We start from the raw sequence: 20,940 nt of genomic DNA on the forward strand, positions 1-20,940 counted from the left end.
TGTCTTACCGCAACAGTGGTTAAAGCAGCATTTGTTGGTTACCTGTGTACAGGGGGGGACTAGGTCATATCGCTCCGCTCACTGCTATCTTACCTGGAAGGGGGAACCAATCCAAATGACGGTCGCTGTGTTACCTGACCCCCTTCCCAGTGATCCTGGGACAAGACTGGTCTAAAAGAATCAGCGGTAAGCCATTCGCCGCCTCCGGGCCTCGCTGGATCTTGTCATGAGGGGAAAAGGCACCCTCCCGCGCCTCCACGCCGTGCACAAGGGCAGGCCCTATGGGCGCTGGTGTCTCGGGGGACCTTTCCGTGGCTACGGACCTTGACCCGAAGATTCCGCGGAGAAGGGACTAGCCAGGAACTCTCCCGGGCCCAGGCCCCAAGACCCTCTCGGCCTGGACCATCAATTTCGGTCCACGCCGGCCTCCTTTAAGAGGGAGCAGTGGAATGATGACTCCCTGCGCTTTGCCCGAACGATTGTTCTGCCTAACAGCTCACAGCGGACGGATCCACACCGGGAACCCTTCTTTGTCCTTGAAATGATCTGTTGTACCGAAAGTGGCTACCCATGAGGGCGAGGTGCGGAAGTTGTTGCTAATTCCGCGTACCTTCGGCGGGAGATATGCGAAGTTGGCACATGCTCACCTCCTAGGCCACCTCGGGCCGAAAAACACTGGAGAGGATTAAGCTCCGCTTTTACTGGCCTGGGATCAATGAGGAGGTCCGGCGGTTCTGTCAATCCTGTCCGGAGTGCCAGACCCGCCAGATTCCTAGGAGGGACCGTGCTCCTCTAGTCCCTATTCCCCTCGTGGACATCCCTTTGAAAGGATAGGGGTCGATTTGGTGGGACCCCTGGAGCCCTCAACCCGTGGCCACAAGTATATCCTAGTCATGGTGGACTATGCCACCCGGTACCCAGAGGCGGGTCCCCCGCGCTCGCTAATACTAAAAGCATCGCGACGGAACTGGTTAACTTGTTTTCACGCGTGGGCATACCCAAGGAGGTCCTCACGGACCAGGGTACGCCCTTCACTTCGGATACGTTCAAGGAGGTGGCCAAATTACTGCAGATAAAGCACCTGAAAGCGTCAGTCTATCACCCGCAAACTGACGGGTTGGTGAACGATTTAATCAGGCGCTTAAGCAGATGCTCCGCAAGGTAGTCAGCGCGGGCGGCAGGAACCGGGACCAGCTCCTCCCGCCGTGCTTTTGCCTACCGGGAGGTACCCCAGGCCTCTACGGGCTTCTCCCCTTTGAATTACTATACGGGCGACAACCCCGGGAATCCTCGACATCCTAAAAGAAGGCTGGGAGGCCGAGGCTCTTCCCTCCTCTAATATTTTGAGCACGTGGCGCAACTGCGCCGACCGACTCACAAAGATCAGGCCCCTCCTAAAAGAGCGTGACTCGTGCGCAAGCAGCGCAGGCCCGGTGTTACAACCGCAACTCCGTCCTCAGGGAGTTCCGCCCGGGGGACCGAAGTTATGGTGCTCGTCCCGACCTCCCACTCGAAGCTGCTCGCTCACTGGCAAGGGCCTTACGAGGTTAAGGAGAGAAAAGGACTCGTCGACTATTTGGTAAAACAGCCCAACCGTCGACCGAAAGTGAGAGGATCTATCATGTCAACCTGTTAAAGCCCTGAGAGATAGAGAGGAGCTCCCAGCCCCGTAGGTCACTCTCCCTTTCGCAAGCACAACTGCCCTTAACCTCGGCGAAGAGCTGACCCCAAGCAGCGGCAGGAGTTAGCCCAAACACTCCGAGCCATCCCGAGGTAGTGAGCGAGTCACCCGGCGGACCGCTGATTGAGCACGATATAGTCACGGAGCCCGGGTAATCGTCCGGGAGAGGCCCTACCGACTCCCGGAGGCAAAACGCGCAGAGGTCGAACTGGAGGTGAAACGTATGTTGGACATGGACATAATTGAAGAGAGCCATAGTCCCTGGTCCAGCCCTATTGTCCTCGTCTCCAAGCCAGACGGCTCCTGGAGGTTCTGTAATGACTTTAGGCGCCTGAATCAGATCTCCAAGTTCGATGCCTACCCCATGCCCCGCATTGGCGACCTCCTTGAGCGGCTGGAGTACGGCTCGATATCTGACTACCCTTGACATGACAAAGGGTATTGGCAAATTCCTTTAACGGCATCCGCAAAGGAGAAAACGGCCTTTAGCACCCCTAGCGGGCACTGGCAGTACAAGGTCCTCCCATTTGGGCTGCACGGGGCCCCGGCGACCTTCCAACGTCTGGTAGATAGAGTGCTGAGCCCACCAGTCCTATAGCGCCGCCTACCTGGATGACGTTGTCATCTATTCCGGCACCTGGGAGGAGCATCTACTGCAGGTCGCAGCTGTCCTCCGAACACTGGCTAAAGCCGGCCTCCGCATAAACCCCGGAAGTGTTTTTTTGGATTAAAGGAGGCCAAATATTTAGGCTACCTCGTGGGACAAGGACAGGTGCGGCCACAGAGCTCCAAAGTGAAAGACATCTTAGAATGGCCCGTCCGAGTACCAAGAAACAGGTGCAGGCTTTCTTGGGGCTTGCGGGTTACTACCCCGGTTTGTTCCCGTTTCTCGAAGAGCAGCACCCTTGACTGACCTGACAAAAGGCGCCCCTATACGTGGTGTGGACCGACAAAGCAGAACAGCGTTCAGTGACCTAAAGAAGGCCCTAACGTCGGCACCTGTGTTACGGACGCCGATTTTGGGCTCCGTTTATTCTCCAGACCGGCGCCGGACACAGGCCTGGGTGCCGTGCTGAGCCAAAGCGTCGATGGTGTCGAGCACCCTGTGATGTACCTTAGCGGAAACTGATGGACGGGAGACCCGTACGCGGCAGTGGAGAGGGAGGCCTTGGCCATTAAGTGGGCAGTGACCCACCTCCGGTACTACCTGCTGGGTCGCGAGTTCGCTCTGGTGACTGATCACGCTGCACTTCAGTGGATGTCCCTGCACAAAGAGTCGAATCCGCGGGTCACCAGGTGGTTCCTGGACTTACAGCCGTATAAGTTCACTGTCACTTATCGGCGGGGCACCCTTCAGGCCAATGCCGATGCCCTCTCTCGTATTCACGACCTCTCGGTTAGGTCCGCCCGACCTGACGGTCCTGGGCTAAGGGGGGGATCGTGTCACGCACGCAGTAGGAGGCAGCGGATTGATTCGACAGCACCTGGGAAACCACTCCGCCAGGGAATGGTGGGGTATTAACTTTCTCCCTCTGCTTCCTCATAGGAAAAAGACCTTCCTGCACCATAGGCATGGATGACCGCAGTCGCGATACTTCCGCCCTTCCTCCGCCATCTTGCCCTGGCGTCATCCTTCCCATCCTCCCTTGCGGTCCTTCCCGACATTCCTCCACTTCCGGCTCCTCCCCAATAAAATGGCCGCGACGCCAGGAGTCGGCGTCGCGCATTATGAACTGTTTAGTTTATGATTTTGACCTGTTTTTTTGTCTGTACAATATACGGGGCCGGAAAAACCCCAACCCTTGCTACTGTCTCTCTCGGTCCTTTACAATATATATATATATATATATATATATATATATATATATATATATATATATATATATATATATATATATATATATATATATATATATATATATATATATATATATATATATATATATATATATATATATATGTGTGTATGTATATATATATATATATATATATATTCATTCATGGTTTTAAGAAAAGAATATATGATACCCAGGAATCAAGCGCTTTTAATATCTTGTATCTGACTATATGGCATCTTTCTTCGTAAACATTTTCATATTATTTTCTTTTAAAGACAAAAGTGGAACAACCAGATAAGAAAAGTTTAATATCTAAAAGAAAATTAAGTCCCCATCCCAGCAATGCCCCCTAGCCACATACACTGCGCATCCCGATTACAAGAAAATAAGCCATTTTTCTAAAGATGATCTAGAGGATGGAGATGAAAAATTAATACAAGCTGCTGAAAATTCTTATTTTTTTTAATTGATTTTAATTACATACAATCAAGTCAAACCTAACAAATCAAAATTCAACAGCCACACAAAGTTCTAAATGAAATAAGGTGTAAAATAAGTTCCTCCAGGAATTTAAGAGACATTTCCCTCGCTTTTTCCAGCAAGATGCCAGGTGGATCTTAGCAGCCAAGAAACTCGATGAAATTAATTTATTAGAGGATAAAAAGGAGCACGACGAAAAATCAAAAAGTAAAAAAAAAAAAAAACTGTGGAGAACAAGGAATAAAGACATCCAAAATGAGCGAAAGAAAAGTGAAAATGGAGGTCCACAAAGATGTAGTGGGCAGACAGGATCAAATCATATGAAAACTACAAATTGGGGGGTTTTAAGAGAGCATAAAGTACAAACCCATTGAGCATTGTTTTAATGGAGTTATATAAATCAAATCCTATGGGCAGTTTAATACTCAATAAACTGGTGATTCTGATTTTTGATCTCTTTAATAACTGAATCCCAGTAACTGCGTGGCATCTTGACCTTAGAACACAATGCTGCGTCCCCCTGGCTTCAGTGACCACTTCCTTCTACTACTGAAGTGTCAGACATTAAATTTATATTTCTCTGTGCAAGAGATGGAAACGAGAGCAGATCACATTGGATCCTCTGGTTGGGTTTCTTTATCTGTTCCTTTTTTGTGGCTCATTGTTATTTTTTACATGTTAAATATTTTTCTCTTCAGAAGCATTACTTAATTTTGTTGATTCTGACATTCATTTGGATACTCCATTATATATAAATGGAGTCTAAAAACACACTTCCTTTTAGGTATTTTATTTTTTCACATTTACCTGTTATTTTCAGCGTGACCGCTCCCACTCAGACTTGCTTGCCAAAAGTTTACGTCGACCGCCCACCCCAAAGTTAACAGACTCCTTGCAAACTGTCTCTGTCCACGCTTTTTATAAGTGCCATCGTTGAGCAGCAAAAAGCCGTTCTTCTTCTCCTCCACATTCTGCTTATCTAACCAACACATTTAGGACTTTGATTGCAAAGAGTGCAAATCTGCAGTACCAGATTAACCATTAGGCCATTTCACGACAGTTTGGCCACACAGATACCGGAGGACGTGGCACTGCTTACTCCATATTTGGGTGTGTCCCTATATTGTTAAGGGTGTTTGGTTGGGGATGGGCATGCGAGGCAAGCAGGGGGCAAAGCCCCCTAGTCAAATATAATAAAAGTCTCTTCAGAAATTTTAAAACTGGTAACTTGATGTGTGTATTGCTGTGGATCACAAAGCCTCTCAGATCTGCACTGTGGTAAACTGCTAGTGGTCCCAGTCGTGAACCCCTGATGTCCCTGCAGTGTGAGCCAATAGGACAGCTCCTTCATTCAGCTGTACAGAGAAACTTTTAAGAACAACACGAGAAGACTGCTTCCTGATGAGGTCAGTTCTGTGTCAGGCCCCACCTTATGTGCACAAAGACGCCACTCCAGTATCACTTGAAGGAAATCAGCCATGCTTGACAATCTCCTGACCAACAGTGCTAATCTCTCTCTCCCCTAATGGATCACCCTGAGCTCCAGTGAAAGGACCAGCCCAACACAAACTTACAAATGTTGAAACTATTTAATTCAAGTAAATCAATTGTTTTTAATGATACGTACCTTTTGGGGAAGTAGAGAGCAGCAACTTCTGGGTCGAGAACTGAGAGGTCATCCAGGTAAATATCAGCAGGTCCCAAATGCTGGCTCCTTTTACCTGGGTGAAGAGAAACACAGACAGAGCACATCTGAGTTATTTGCCTACTAGTGCTGTAGAAAGTGCTGGTTTGGACTGGTGTGGTACAGAAAACTCCCTTTTAGTAACAGTTTACAAAAACCGTGACACATGAAAACAGTAAACATGTGATAATGACAGTAATAACATTTCAAATTTGACATTATTCCTACTGATCCTCAGCTTCAATTAAAAAATACAATTTCCTGTAAAATTGTGTTTTGCAGTGACCTTCAAAAGCCAAGCCAGTAGGAAAAGCAGGAATTGATCTAACGCAGGAATGTTTAACTTATGGGCAATTTTGTATAGCACGTTCAAGAGTAAGCAGCTCCAGCTACCTAATAATATTATATTAATAATAATAATTATATATTTATCCAAGGGGATCATAACATTCGAGACACAATCGATTGCATTTGTTTTGTTTTTCCAATTGGGCCACAGGCAGGTGAAGTGACTTAGTGGGATTTGAACCAACAAATTATATTAGTCCTTTGAAGAAGTACAGCTATTGTGCACAGAAAAGCACTTAAGTTACTTACATAGTACGTCTGACACACCCAATTAACAGATACCCATTGTCTTTAAAATTTCCTGGTAACAAAGCTGGTGTCAGCATAAGTGCTCAAATCACTAAAAAAAGAGCAATGGCAACTGGAATATTCACTCCATGAGATGCAAGAAACAACATACATGGTGGTGAAAGGCTGCTATGGAGGGAGATGGGCAATGAGGTGAAAAGCACAGCAGAATTTCTTTTAAAATGGCACAATCTCACAGATTAAAATAAAAAAGAAAGGACCTGCTGTTTTCAATTATGTGTGCAATCACAAGGCACAGACCAATAGTTCAGAACATCCTTGACTTGAAATTGAACTGCTCTTTTGTGTTCATGTTTGCAGAGGCCATATTAAACTGCAAGAATACAAACCACATTTTTTAAAACTTACAAAAAAAAAAAAAAAAGAAAAGCTTGGCGCAATAATATTTTTTCCATAGCAAATAAATGTACACCATGATTGTGAAAAAAATTAATTTGACTTGAAAAATACAGTCAGCAAAATATTTGCCTTACTTATCTGGAGGAATCACACGGCGGTCTGCTGCTGCCTCACTCCAGCTCAGTATCCTGTGCTCATCTTAGATCCCCATATACCGTGGATTCAGAAGGTATTCAGACCCCTTCACTTTCTGTGCACTTTTATTAAACTGTAGATGTCATTTTAAATGGACACATTTGCCATGGCTGCCCATCAATACTATACTCCTTCACCCATAATGCCAAAGTGAAAACATGTTTAAATTCAGTACTTTGTAGAAGCTCCTTTGGCTGCAATTCCAGCTTCGAGTCTTCTTGGGGGTGTTCTTCCTGGCAGATCCTCTCAAGCTCCATTAGACTGAATAGGGAGTGTCTGTGAAGTGCCATCTCCAGGTCTCTCCACACACGTCCCATGTGGCCTTTATATCTGGGCTTTAACAGGGCCGCTCAAAGACGGTCAGAGACTTGTCCTGCAGTCACTATAGTGTTGTCTTGGCTAAATGTTTTGTGTCATTCACAAGATACAGTGCTTGGAGTACTGCTCAGAGAGTTCAATCAGACCAGACAATCTTTCTTCTCAGTCTCTCGTGATTCCTTAAACAGTCAGGTATCCCTTTAACTCAAGGGTGGTTTCCGTCCAGCCATTCTTCCATAAACGTCTCATTGATGGGGTGCTGCTGAGATAGTCGTCCTTCCAAATAGGTTCTTTCATATTAGCGGTGGACTTTTAGGGCTCCATTAGAGCAACCATTTGGTTCTTGATTACATCTTGCCTAGTTACGAAGTTTGTAGGTATAGGCCCACTTCAGGAAGAGTCCCTTCTTGTTCCAGACTTCTTCCATTTCATAATTCTTCACAATGCTGCAAGGGAACACTCAAAGCTTTAGAAATAGTTTTATCCGCTTGCACTGATCTATGCCTACAATTTGATCTCGGTAGTTCATAGAGAGTTCCTTGAAATTCATGACTTGGTTTTCATCCTGACATGCAGTGTGAACTGTTGGACCTTCTATACACAGGTGTGTGTCTTTCGTACTGTCCAATCATTTCATTTTACTGCAGGTAGGCCACAATCAAGTTCTAGACACATCTAAAGGAGAATTAAAACCAACAAGAGCACTTGACCACAATTTGGAGTGCCACAGCAAAGGGTCTGAATACTTAACAAGAATGAGAGATTTCAGTCTTTGATTATTAATAAATCTGCAAACTTTCTGGAAACTTGTTTTGACTTTGTCATTACGGATTATTGAGTGTAGATTGATGGGCAAAAATGGCAAATTTATCCAGATAAAATTAAATCTACAACACGGTAAATTGTGTGGAAAGTGAAGGTGCCCAACTACTTTCTGAATCCACCACATGCACACATTTAAACCACCTGCAGGTCCAGATGAGGCCCAGAATAAATACTCAACATCCTTAAGGTGTACTTTAGATTTTCATTTCACGCTAACCCCCAAAAGTTACCAAGCCTAGGGAATCACTAAAAGGGTTTTGACATATGCAACATTACCTCCTGGTTAATCTACATTTAAACATATTAGTCTAAAACTTAGTACAGCTCAATAAAGAAATACTATTTATTTACACTTTAGTTTCTCTCCTAATTACAACGTCCTTACAGCTACCGGTTTGAAAACAGTAACATTGCACCACCGAAATCCAACTGACGTGTAACTTGAGTGATGCTCCTGTATGTACGCAGTCACAAATGTAACAATACTGATAACAAATGGATACAGATAGTTACCCAATAGAAATAATCTAACATTCTTAAACCTGTTTGATCAAATTTATAGGGGAACTGGTTGCAAGGCAGGAAACATCCCAGGGACCACTTGTGCAGACCACCACAATCACACATAGCCAATTTTCTGAACTTGAAATACAGGAAGAATGTTCAGTTTTACTCTCTTGCAAGAAGTACCACTTTTCCACTGCATTACCTTTCTTTTTATCGCTCACTTCAAGTTTTGCAGCCGTTTCCGCAGCAGCCGATTGAGAGTCACTATTCAAATTTTCCTCAAGCCGTATTTCTATGACCTCAGACTTATGATGGAGCTCCTCTGCCTTCTTCATAGCTTTTCCAGTCACCTCGAAGTCTTGATGGTCTGTATCTTGTACCTGTCCTTCAGCAGAATCTTCCGGCTTTACAGCGTCTAGATTTTCAGACAGCAGTCCCTGATCACTCCCTGTCTCAGAAGCATCCGGCCTACTCTGTAATGTTAAAGCACACTCGTCGTTTTCAAATGGGTGAGCCTCAGGAATGGTTACTCCAGAGGGTGAACTTCTTAAAAGACCAACAAATTCAGTCTCTGATGCATTTGTGCCTTTGTGCTCCACTGAGGCACCATTAGCAACTTCTTTCTCCAGCTGAGAATCTAAACATGGACTGCTTTGTAAACGTCTCAGGTCCTCACTTTGGTGTTCTTCTGTCTGTGTGTCGACACCACACATTGAGCACTGCAGGAGTGGCTGCACGTCTGCAGTTTGGGCTTGCTTGGTGCTCAATGAATAGTCTCTAGGTTGTGGTCGTAGGAGGACACTGCCATTCTGTTCCTGCTCAAAGTCAAACTCTATGGACTCCTGTCGTTGAATAGTGCGAAAATGTGTGGTTTCCTGGGGCCTGATTGTTGGGGTCATCCTGATGCCATCTACTACACATCTCTCACTCTGTTTGATCTGAGAAAGAAAAAAATATTAAGGTGAAAGGCTAGAATAGACTCAGATGCAAAGATAAAGCGAATCACTTAAGTTGAACTCAACTCAAGGGACCAGACCTGGGTTCAAGTCTCATGTCTGCATGGGGTTTTCATTCTGTCCTGGTAATAATTAAGGTTTCCTCTTCCAACCCAAAAACATGCTTGCCAAGACAACTCTGCGTTGATCTTATCAGATTGTTATACCAAACCAAATGAGCAGTTTTGGTTACATTTGAAGAAGCTTGTAAAAGCCCACTTTTCTATCAATCCATTTTTGACGTTTAACTTTGGAGTCCTGTTTTAATTTTCACTCACAGTTTATTTATGAACATTGGAAAAGAAGTGCCAAGCACCAAAGTTAATGGAAGTTGTTTTCCTCACCTCTGTCATCAACAGACCATAACTCAGTTATTTGGTTATCAGGTCTTCGTGTTTTCATGATTTGTTTTAATGTTAATCATTTGGAGACATTGTGTTTTATTGCAAGTTTAGCATAAGCTGTGTCTTTATGTATTTAATGTTGCACGCTTTATTATTTTACTGTGATTGCTATACCATATATTTTCAAATATGTGCAAGGGCACTGGATCTCAATTCAGTGGAGAGTTACAGTATATACAAAGATAAAGTGAAAAAAAATATTGAAAATGTTCGTTCATAGCAGAAGCAAAGCATTTGAGTCAGATGCCTCTTTAAGGTAACTGGAAGTTCTAAGTTATAAAAGTCTGTGTGTGTGTGTGTGTGTGTGTGTGTGTGTGTGTGTGTGTGTGAAACCCACTTCCAATGAATGGCTGAAACTGGCCAAAGTACATGTACCCATTTGAACTGGCACACCCTCTGAGCAAAACATTAGTAGGCTGAGCAGTGCTGCCTCTATTCCTGGCAAAACATACATCTATATCACAGTACCGCATCTATTTCTATCTATCTATTTATCTATATAGTGTATATATAAAGTGTAACACTAACTGACTGACTGACTCACTAATTAACAAAAGCACTTTCTCTCATTTAGCTAAAAAGCTGAAATTTGGAAGGATTATACATCTAGGGCAGTAGTGCTAAAAACAACATTCTGATATATCGATATTTAGGGGTAATCCCCCAAACCAAGAGAAAAACGAAATCCCACAAAAATCAAAAATATGCTCTGATCTGTTCAATTGACATTTGGTGATGATATATAAAAAAAAAAAAATTGACTGAGCCATTTTTTTTTATTTGTCGATATTTATTAAAACTAGGAGGCTTTGCCACCCTGCTTGCTTCGTTTGCCAACCCCCAGGCCAGCACTACACACTAGTCACTTTGCATTTCTGCCGCTTGCATATGGTGATGCGGATGTACAATTTAAACAGATTTTTATTTTCATGGGAATTGTTATATATGCATAATAGAACTATTTTACATTACAGTGAGTAATTAACCATATTAAAAAATAGTAAAACGTAATAATTTGAAAGTAAATTGTGTTTCATGTTGCGTTAAGAGTTATTCATTGTGTAATACGATTTTGTTCTGTTTGGCTTTAAAATTAACACGCATATACTTTTTAAACTTACACTTTTACTGTAAAACTTCAGTAAAAACAAATTTTTGAATAAAATTTTCGTCAACATCGCATTGAATTTTGATTCTGTGTTTGAACCTTCATCTTGACAATGCAATGTATAACTGCCCGTGATTGAATTTCATTTCTCTCTATTAAATAAAGTGACTTTTTCGAATGTTTGGCTCTGAGATTTGTTATTTATTTTTGCAAAAGCTATTTTTGGACATAATACGTCTTCTTTAACTGGGAACTTAAAGTGAGGAAAACGTTCAAATTTATAAGAACTGAGAGAGCAGGAGTTGTGTCTGTCAAAAGCATTCACATGAATGAGAGGTGAGAGGACTGTGTGCGTGGTTTAATATGGTTGAGAGGAGGGCATGACTTGAAAAAATCTCATGGCCAAAGTCTTGTCTTGCAGGACTTGGAAAAAAAAAAATCTCTTGAAAAAAGTCTTCTCTCTATTATATAAAAAAATCTTGGGATGAGAGATTATAATTATGTACATGTTTTGTGCTATGCTGAGAGGGGGCTTAATGCAAATGGAAGTCACAGCAGAAGTGATTGTCAAGCCGCCTGAACAGCAGCACTAACCAACAGGGTGGACACATGACTAAAGAGGTGGTGTGGTGTCCTGGATAGTAAAAAAGAGCTGCAATCATGTTTGCTATGTAAAGCCAAGTTTAAAATGGAAGGAGAAAGATCAGCAAAGCTCAAGGAAGATGCAAAGGTCAATTTTAGCAAGTGTGTTATAACGCTCCCATGGGGGTGCAAGCCACTGTGTATGTAGGTATAGGTGTTGCTTTACTAGAAGAAAAATGGGAGAGGAAGAGAAGCAGAGAAAGAAGTGACATCATCAAATACAAGACAAGGGGCACTGATGGCATCAGTTTAAATTTAAAGGGTCCCCCGTAAGTTTCTCCATTGTAAAATACATTCGCACCTATGGACTTTGACAGGGGACTACCAACCCCCACCTCTGAAATCGTTTACATTTATATGTGCATCGCTTACATTGAACAGGGGTGCCCGAACCCCCCAAACTAGCTCTCCAAACTTCCTTATATATACAGTGGTGTGAAAAACTATTTGCCCCCTTCCTGATTTCTTATTCTTTTGCATGTTTGTCACACAAAATGTTTCTGATCATCAAACACATTTGACCATTAGTCAAATATAACACAAGTAAACACAAAATGCAGTTTTTAAATGATGGTTTTTATTATTTAGGGAGAAAAAAAAATCCAAACCTACATGGCCCTGTGTGAAAAAGTAATTGCCCCCTTGTTACAAAATAACCTAACTGTGGTGTATCACACCTGAGTTCAATTTCCGTAGCCACCCCCAGGCCTGATTACTGCCACACCTGTTTCAATCAAGAAATCACTTCAATAGGAGCTGCCTGACACAGAGAAGTAGACCAAAAGCACCTCAAAAGCTAGACATCATGCCAAGATCCAAAGAAATTCAGGAACAAATGAGAATAGAAGTAATTGAGATCTATCAGTCTGGTAAAGGTTATAAAGCCATTTCTAAAGCTTTGGGACTCCAGCGAACCACAGTGAGAGCCATTATCCACAAATGGCCAAAACATGGAACAGTGGTGAACCTTCCCAGGAGTGGCCGGCCGACCAAACTTACTCCAAGAGCGCAGAGACGACTCATCTGAGAGGTCACAAAAGACCCCAGGACAACGTCTAAAGAACTGCAGGCCTCACTTGCCTCAATTAAGGTCAGTGTTCACGACTCCACCATAAGAAAGAGACTGGGCAAAACGGCCTGCATGGCAGATTTCCAAGACGCAAACCACTGTTAAGCAAAAGAACATTAGGGCTCGTCTCAATTTTGCTAAGAAACATCTCAATGATTGCCAAGACTTTTGGGAAAATACCTTGGGGACTGATGAGACAAAAGTTGAACTTTTTGGAAGGCAAATGTCCCGTTACATCTGGCGTAAAAGGAACACAGCATTTCAGAAAAGAACATCATACCAACAGTAAAATATGGTGGTGGCAGTGTGATGGTCTGGGGTTGTTTTGCTGCTTCAGGACCTGGAAGGCTTGCTGTGATAGATGGAACCATGAATTCTACTGTCTACAAAAAAATCCTGAAGGAGAATGTCCGGCTATCTGTTCGTCAACTCAAGCTGAAGGGATCTTGGGTGCTGCAACAGGACAACGACCCAAAACACACCAGCAAATCCACCTCTGAATGGCTGAAGAAAAACAAAATGAAGACTTTGGAGTGGCCTAGTCAAAGTCCTGACCTGAATCCAATTGAGATGCTATGGCATGACCTTAAAAAGGCGGTTCATGCTAGAAAACCCTCAAATAAAGCTGAATTACAACAATTCTGCAAAGATGAGTGGGCCAAAATTCCTCCAGAGCGCTGTAAAAGACTCATTGCAAGTTATCGCAAACGCTTGATTGCAGTTATTGCTGCTTAGGGTGGCCCAACCAGTTATTAGGTTCAGGGGGCAATTACTTTTTCACACAGGGCCATGTAGGTTTGGATTTTTTTTTCTCCCTAAATAATAAAAACCATCATAAATAATAAAAATCATTTAAAAACTGCATTTTGTGTTTACTTGTGTTATATTTGACTAATGGTTAAATGTGTTTGATGATCAGAAACATTTTGTGTGACAAACATGCAAAAGAATAAGAAATCAGGAAGGGGGCAAATAGTTTTTCACACCACTGTATATATATTTGCATATGCAGACTTTAAAGCACAACCAAACACAACTGATAAAAAACATGAAAAGAAATACTCGAGTGAACAGCCAAAACAAATCAAAATTATAAATATCTAATAACGATAATGATATATACTCAGATTTCACATTTCAGATTAATCCTCATGATTTCCTGTTTCAAGAATATATGTTTCCTATAAAATTGTGTTTTGCAATGACAAGCAACAAAAGTCAAGTCACTAAGAAAAGCAGGAACAGATCTAATGCAGGAGTGTTTTACTCATGGAGAACTGTGAATAGCACGTTCAAGAGTAAGCAACTCCAGTGACCTAATATTATTATTCTTATTACTACTACTTATTATTTGACTGATGCCTTTACCTGAAGTAATTTGCAACATTTAAGACACAGTTGGTTACATTTCTTTTGTTTTTCCAGTTGGAGCACAGAAGATGAAGCAACTTGCACCCGAGTAACTGAGATAACTGTAAATGAGGCCTACTGTCTTGTGAAATTTCCCGGACAAAGTCAAGTAACACAGCTAGTTATGAAATATTATCCATTATGTGTTTCATATATATATATATAATTTTTTTTAATTTCAGGTTTTGCTTTTAAGCTTAATTAGCAGTATAATGTCTATTTCATGTTAAATGTATGTCAAAGCAGACTGGTTTACTGGTAAATTGGCTTATACAAATAATGCATGTGCAGCATTATGCTGTAATAGTCAAGTCCCTATATGATATTTGTTACTGTACTTATTTAAAATGAAACTAGAAATGTGTGTGTCACAGCAGCTGCCACTAAATCAAAAATAAGTTTACTGCAGTCTCTCCCTTCGATCACATTTTGGCTGTGCTCACCTTAGGAAATCCTCCCCAGGACCACTGCATCTGAGGTCCAGCTGCCTCGGGAGGTTTAACCAGCAACTCCGAGTCACTCTTTGGTGAGGAAGGTCGACTCTGAAAAACACTGATGATACATACCAAAAAATGAAAGAGAGAGCACAAGTCAAAGAAATCTACCGGTAGGAAACAAAACAACAAACGGCTTCAGCACACCAATGTCAGAGTTAAAACAATTCCATTTACTTTTAATAAAAAAATCAAACAAACTAACTAGAGGTCTCTGTCCCACATTGCTGTCTGTATTTCTACAAAGGTGAAACAGAAAGTTGATAACTGAACAAGTGCATTTGGGGGCTGCTTGGGTGATGATGTAAACCAGCTGGGTGCATTTTAATGACAAATAGTTCATAATACTCAGGCAATATGAATTCAGAGAAGTAGAGAGACCAAAACTAAAAACACACCGATACAGTGTGCACACACCTGGACAATGACATCGATGCTAGGAAAAACAGGCAACTAACTCGAAAAGATTCTAGCTGGCATCAAGAAAGGTTTGTCAAAAGCTCCACAGAACCCAAACCTGTAAGGAGCTGATCAAAATGACCAATTATGGAAGATTCTAGAATGACATCTATGGGAGAATATATTACAGGCAAAAGGTTAACAGACATTTTAATGGAAGAATAACTGTGCAGAACTCTAGATGCTGGCCATCATGTGCTACTAGAAGATGTAATAATCACTTTGTTAAATGCTTGTTTTTACACCTTTTTTGTTCACTACTTGCAAGTGTGCACACACTATTTACAGAAAATGGTATTTCATGTTATGTATAAAAAAGCACAGGTAATTTGAGAGCACCATCACAGATCATTAAACCCTCAAATAATAAATGTAAATAATTTGCTGTTATTTATTATAATACTTTTTGAGCTTATGTAAAAAGCTACATTTCTCCCTTGAGACAAATAAAGTATCCTCTCTCAATTTATTTAACCTTTCAGGAGGTGTCCATTCTCCGTCTGAAAAAGGGTGAACATCACTTGGCTGTGGGCACTCAAGATTTTCAATCGGATCCTCTGAAAATGAATAGTAGATGGACTTACTGTAAAGATAAAAAAAAAAAATACTCATTATAAAAAGTAATATATTTTTAAACGTTTCCCTTATTCATACTCCGACAACATTGTTATACTTTTTTTTCGAGTCACATTTCCCACCCTGACAGCCAGCACGATTATAAAGTAAACCACCAATCCCAACAACAGCAGCAAAAAGACACCAAAATAAATGATCTGGAAATGCGAGCGACAGACACTAATGTCCTCCTAGTGACTGTCACAAGTATACAGCAGATCAACAGAAGTGCCTTATCTAATTTCACCTCTGTTGACGTCTCTACCACCATTCTTTAACCCTTCCCTATCTGCACAGATCCCTCCTTCTCCCATTTCTTATTGTGCCCCCTTCAACGTAGACCACAGGCTTCTGTTTGCCTAGACAGACTTGCTTTATCATTAACCAGAAACACTGAACGGTACAAACAGACAATGACCAACTGTCCACATGACAACTGTAACTTGTTTTTATGCTAGTTTGCTTTTCAAAGATTCCATAAAGCACATCTTTCTAAATTGCAACACTCTCTGTTGCTACCCCAAATTCTGACTTAGGTTATCATTTTCTTTTGTTACATATTTCACTACATTATTACATACCAGGCTAGTAAGTGGGGGAAAGTGCCATCACCCTGGCCCTCACCATCCAGCGCCCCTCGCTTCTCAGACTCTGATGTGTTCAAGAGGGAAGGGGGACCCTCAGGTATTTCCCGCTCATCTGATGAAGAGTCCCCATCCTCTCTCCAGGGGGTTTCAGTTCTCGTACGTTTCCGCCGCCGTTTCTTCCTCCGGGAGACAGTGGTGGGAGTGTCAGCTGTCCTGGGAATATCCAAGCTCTGCTGTGGAATTGGTGACGTGCAGAGATGCACTGGAACCTGCAACAAAGAATAAGAGACAAGTGTTTTTGTGCATATTATCTTTGCAGAATCCCATTTTCTTTTAAGTTCTAACTATTCCGCATTTAGCAATTATGTTCTTAAATGAACTCGAACACAATAAAAAGCATTAACATACTGAGGAAAAATGTACTAAATTTGCTCATGTAGAAACATGGATATTCATGGCAGAAGACAAAACACAGTTTGTTTCTTCTGTTTCAGTCTGTGAAGTTACTTGACTGACAACATAAACCAAAATGTACAATAACTAACAAATAGATTATCCTTACCATTTTTCTTAATCAAATACCACAGCGACATTCTGCGCTGTTACATACATTCATATTACCAAAAAAGGCACCTGCTAAAATGTGTAAAAATAGACATATGAAGAACCAGCAACCTGGAAATCCTCATTTTCTTCCACAAAGAATGCTTCGCCATTGTCACCAAGCTTCATATGTAGATCAACAGGCTCTCCATTGATTTCAATATCCACCTGCAAGAAGAAGGGAAAAAAAAACACACACACACACAAAGGTGTTGGACTTGTGCACATATTTATACAAAGATTTTAATGCAAATATTTTACGGAGACATTTTTTTTTTCCTTTAAATTCTCTAACCACATCATTATCAGAGAGGCAAACAAATGTGAAATCAAACATCAAAGTTTACCCTACGCCACCCACAAATATTAGCATAGTTCTGATATCATAAGATGGGAGGCATAAAGGAAAGGTTACCTTAATTAGCTTTACCAAAACTTATACTTATGGTATAACTAATATAAGTTTAACATTAAATTAACAACTTGAAATTTGTAATCAACTTTGACCAAAAGGCCTAGTAGTCTAAAACTTTCAATACTTTACCCTATGATACGATAGGTCACATGGCGGCCTTATATACTCAGACAAACATCAACGAGGCAAACAGTTTACAAAAACAAAACTGCGCCCATTTTTGCAAATGCTCCATAATCACTCCAGATTCTTCCATTGGCCTTAAAGGGCCAGGCCTCCAAAGGTTTGGCATACCACAGGAACTGCAGGACCACACGCAGCAACTTCTGGCTCTCATTGTCCTCCATCAGCTTGCAATTGCTACAACCTGTGACCATTTTTGTCCCAGGCCACAATCCTCTTTTAAAGGGGACAGGCACCCTTTTGAGGCGCACATACTGCGCATATTGCTTCACAGCAGCCCCTGCATTTGACATTGGAACACATAGGATCGTTCCTGGTTCTAGTATAATGCGCTCCATGATGCTGGCACACGGACTCACCCTATAACCTCCAAAAAACAAAGGTCAATAATAATATGAGGAACAATCATAAAGGTTATTTTAAAATTATGTGGTAACCACAATGGATAGAAGCTTACGTAATACAACATGTTCACAATGGCTTATGGGAAGTCTGAACATGCAGTGTAGCACACTGCTCTTAGTTCAGTTGAAGCCAAGGTCAAAGGAACATGTAGGACTGCATCATTATAGAAAAACGCGTTGTAGTGAGATTTCTTTAGCCAGAGGGACTGAAACCTCCAGAAACTCACCAAAGGATGTTGGCTTAGTACATAAGTGAAAACAGAATGACTCAACAAAAAGTTTATCAATGGGTAGAAATGTTTGAAGCAGGAACAAGTGTAACTGACGAAGCTTGATCTGGTCAATCATCAACATCACACACACAAGCCCACATCGACATGGCGAATGACTTCATCAGAGAAGACCGACTGATTACATTGTCCGCTGTTGCTGCACATTTGGATACTAGATATGGATCTGTACATGCCACAGTGCATGATGACTTGGGGTATAAAAGTTTGTGCAAGATGGGTACCCAAACAGCTTACCAATCTGCATAAGACAGCATCCTTCACCTACCTATAAGCTGTTGTGAACGCATTATAATGTCTTAGCTTCTATCTGTTGCAGTTACTTCATAATTTTCAAATCATCTTTTTGATTTACCCTTGTACTTTATATGCAACCACATACAGTACATAAACACTTAAGGACATTATTTTCAATGCTATTTCCCGCCTAAAATTGTTACACTCTAAACTTTAACCTGTACTTAATGCTTAATTCCAACAATCATCCATCCACAACCAATAACATTAAGATGCTGTTTTGAAGTATGACTTTTTTTTTTTTTTGCCGTTGGATGAGAGGGTTGCTTCTCTGCACCTTCGAGTTGGGGGAAGGACTCTGACTGTTGTTTGCGCTTATGCACCGAACGGCAGTTTAGAGTACCCAGCCTTCTTGGAGTCCCTGGAAGAGGCGCAGCTCCTGGGGACTCTATTATTATTCTGCTGGGAGACTTAAACGCTCACGTCGGCAGCGACAGTGAAACCTGGAAAGGTGTGTGATTGGGAGGAACAGCCTCCCTGATCTAAACTCGAATGGTGTTCAGTTGTTGGACTTCTGTGCTGTAATCGTGTTATGGGATCTGCGACCTTATGTCTTGGACACTAAGATGAAGGTAGAGGCTGAGCTGTCAACTGATCACCACTTGATGGTAAGTTGGATCAGATGGCAGGAGAGGCTGCTGGAAAGACCAGGCAGACCCAAACGTATAATGAGGGTCTGCTGGGAACGTCTGGCGGAGGAACTGGTCAGAAAGATCTTTAATTGCCACCTCCAGCAGAATTTCAACCTCATTCCGAGGGAGGCGAAGGACATTGAGTCTGAATGAGCCATGTTCCAAGCCTCCACTGTCAAAGCAGCAGAACGGAGCTGTGGCCGCAAGGTTGTCAACAACAACAACATCAACATTTATTTATATAGAACATTTTCATACAAAAAAATGTAGCTCAAAGTGCTTTACAAAATGAAGAATAGAAAAATTGAAGACATAATAAAAAATAAAAATAAGTCAACATTAATTAACATAGAATAAGTAAGGTCCGATGGCCAGGGTGGACAGAAAAAATAAAAAAAAAACTCCAGACGGCTGGAGAAAAAAATAAAATCTGCAGGGATTCCAGACCAAGAGACTGCCCAGTCCCCTCTTGTCGGTGCCTCTCGTGGCGGCAATCCAATAACCCGGTGGTGGACACCTAAGGTTCAAGAGCGTCAAGCTGAAGAAAGAGTCCTATCGGGTCTGGTTGACCAGTGGGACTCCAGAGGCAGCTGAGGGGTACCTGCGGGACAAGCGTGTGGTGGCATCGGCTGTTGCAGAGGCAAAAACTAGGGCATGGGAGAAGTTTGGGGAAGCCATGGAAAATGACTTTTGGTCGGCACCAAGAAGGTGCTGGCAAACCGCCAGGCGCCTCAGGAGGGGAAAGCGATGCCCACCAACACTGTGTACAGTGGAGACGGGGCCCTGCTGACTTTATTGACTGGTGGAAGGAATACTTCAAGGATCTTCCCAATCCCACCAGCATGTCTTCCTTAGAGGAAGCAGAGTTGGAGGACTCTGGGGAGGCCCATCCATAACAGGGGACAAGGTCGCCAAGGTAGTTAAAAAGCTCCGAGGTGGCAGGGCCCCTGGGGTGGACGAGGTTCACCCTGGGTTCCTCCAGGCTCTGGATGTTGTGGGGCTGTCCTGGTTGACAAGTCTCTGCAACATCGCATGGACATTGGGGGCAGTGCCTTTGGATTGGCAAACCGGGGTGCAGGAGAAGACAACAAAGCGGATTCCGTCCCGGCTGTAGAACACTGGACCAGCTCTACACCCTGGCCAGGATCCTGGAGGGGGCGTGGGAGTTTGCCCAACCAGTTCACATGCGTTTTGTGGATTTGGAGAAGGTATTCGACCGTGTCCCTCAAAGTATCCTGTGGGGTGTGCTCCAAGAGTATGGGGTACAAGGCTCATTGTTACGAACCATTCAGTCCCTGTACAGGAGGAGCAGGAGCTTGGTCCGCATTGCCAGTAATAAGTCAGACTCGTTTCCTGCTGAGGTTGGACTCCGTCAGGGCTGCCCTTTGTCACCGATTCTGTTCATAAGTTATATGGACAGAATTTCTAGACGCAGCCAAGGAGGGGGTCTGGTTCGGTGACCTTAGAATCTCGTCTATCCTATTTGCAGATGACGTGGTTCTGTTGGCTTCATCGGACAGTGACCTCCAGCTCACACTGGAGCGGTTCGCAGCAGAGTGTGAAGTGGCGGGGATGAGAGTCAGCACCTCAAAATACGAGGCAATAGTTCTCAGCCGAAAAAAGGGAGAGATGCTTTCTCCAGGTTGGGAACACATTACTGCCTCAAGTGGAGGAATTCAAGTATCTTGGGATCTTGTTCATGAGTAAAGGAAGAATGGAGCAGAAGGTTGACAGACGGAATTGTTGCAGCATCTGCAGTAATGCGGGCTCTGCAACGGTCCGTCATGATGAAGAGAGAGCTGAGCCAAA

The 20,940-nt window shown here is 42.7% G+C and overlaps 1 protein-coding gene across 1 annotated transcript in view; it reads right to left on the reverse strand.

The window, feature by feature from the left end:
• The window catches only part of LOC120538397 (phosphatidate phosphatase LPIN2-like), an 88,555-nt gene that overhangs the window by 32,228 nt on the left and 35,387 nt on the right, over window positions 1–20,940 (reverse strand). Inside the window, exons 3-8 of the mRNA XM_039767913.1 lie at window positions 16,983–17,078; window positions 16,302–16,576; window positions 15,581–15,688; window positions 14,596–14,704; window positions 8,727–9,462; window positions 5,627–5,720 (exon numbers count right to left, since the gene is read on the reverse strand). Of these exons, the coding sequence (XP_039623847.1) occupies window positions 5,627–5,720; window positions 8,727–9,462; window positions 14,596–14,704; window positions 15,581–15,688; window positions 16,302–16,576; window positions 16,983–17,078 (1,418 nt within the window). The remainder of the gene's footprint in view (window positions 1–5,626; window positions 5,721–8,726; window positions 9,463–14,595; window positions 14,705–15,580; window positions 15,689–16,301; window positions 16,577–16,982; window positions 17,079–20,940) is intronic.

The sequence above is a fragment of the Polypterus senegalus genome, chromosome 10 (assembly GCF_016835505.1).
Source record: "Polypterus senegalus isolate Bchr_013 chromosome 10, ASM1683550v1, whole genome shotgun sequence".
Lineage (NCBI taxonomy): Eukaryota > Metazoa > Chordata > Cladistia > Polypteriformes > Polypteridae > Polypterus > Polypterus senegalus.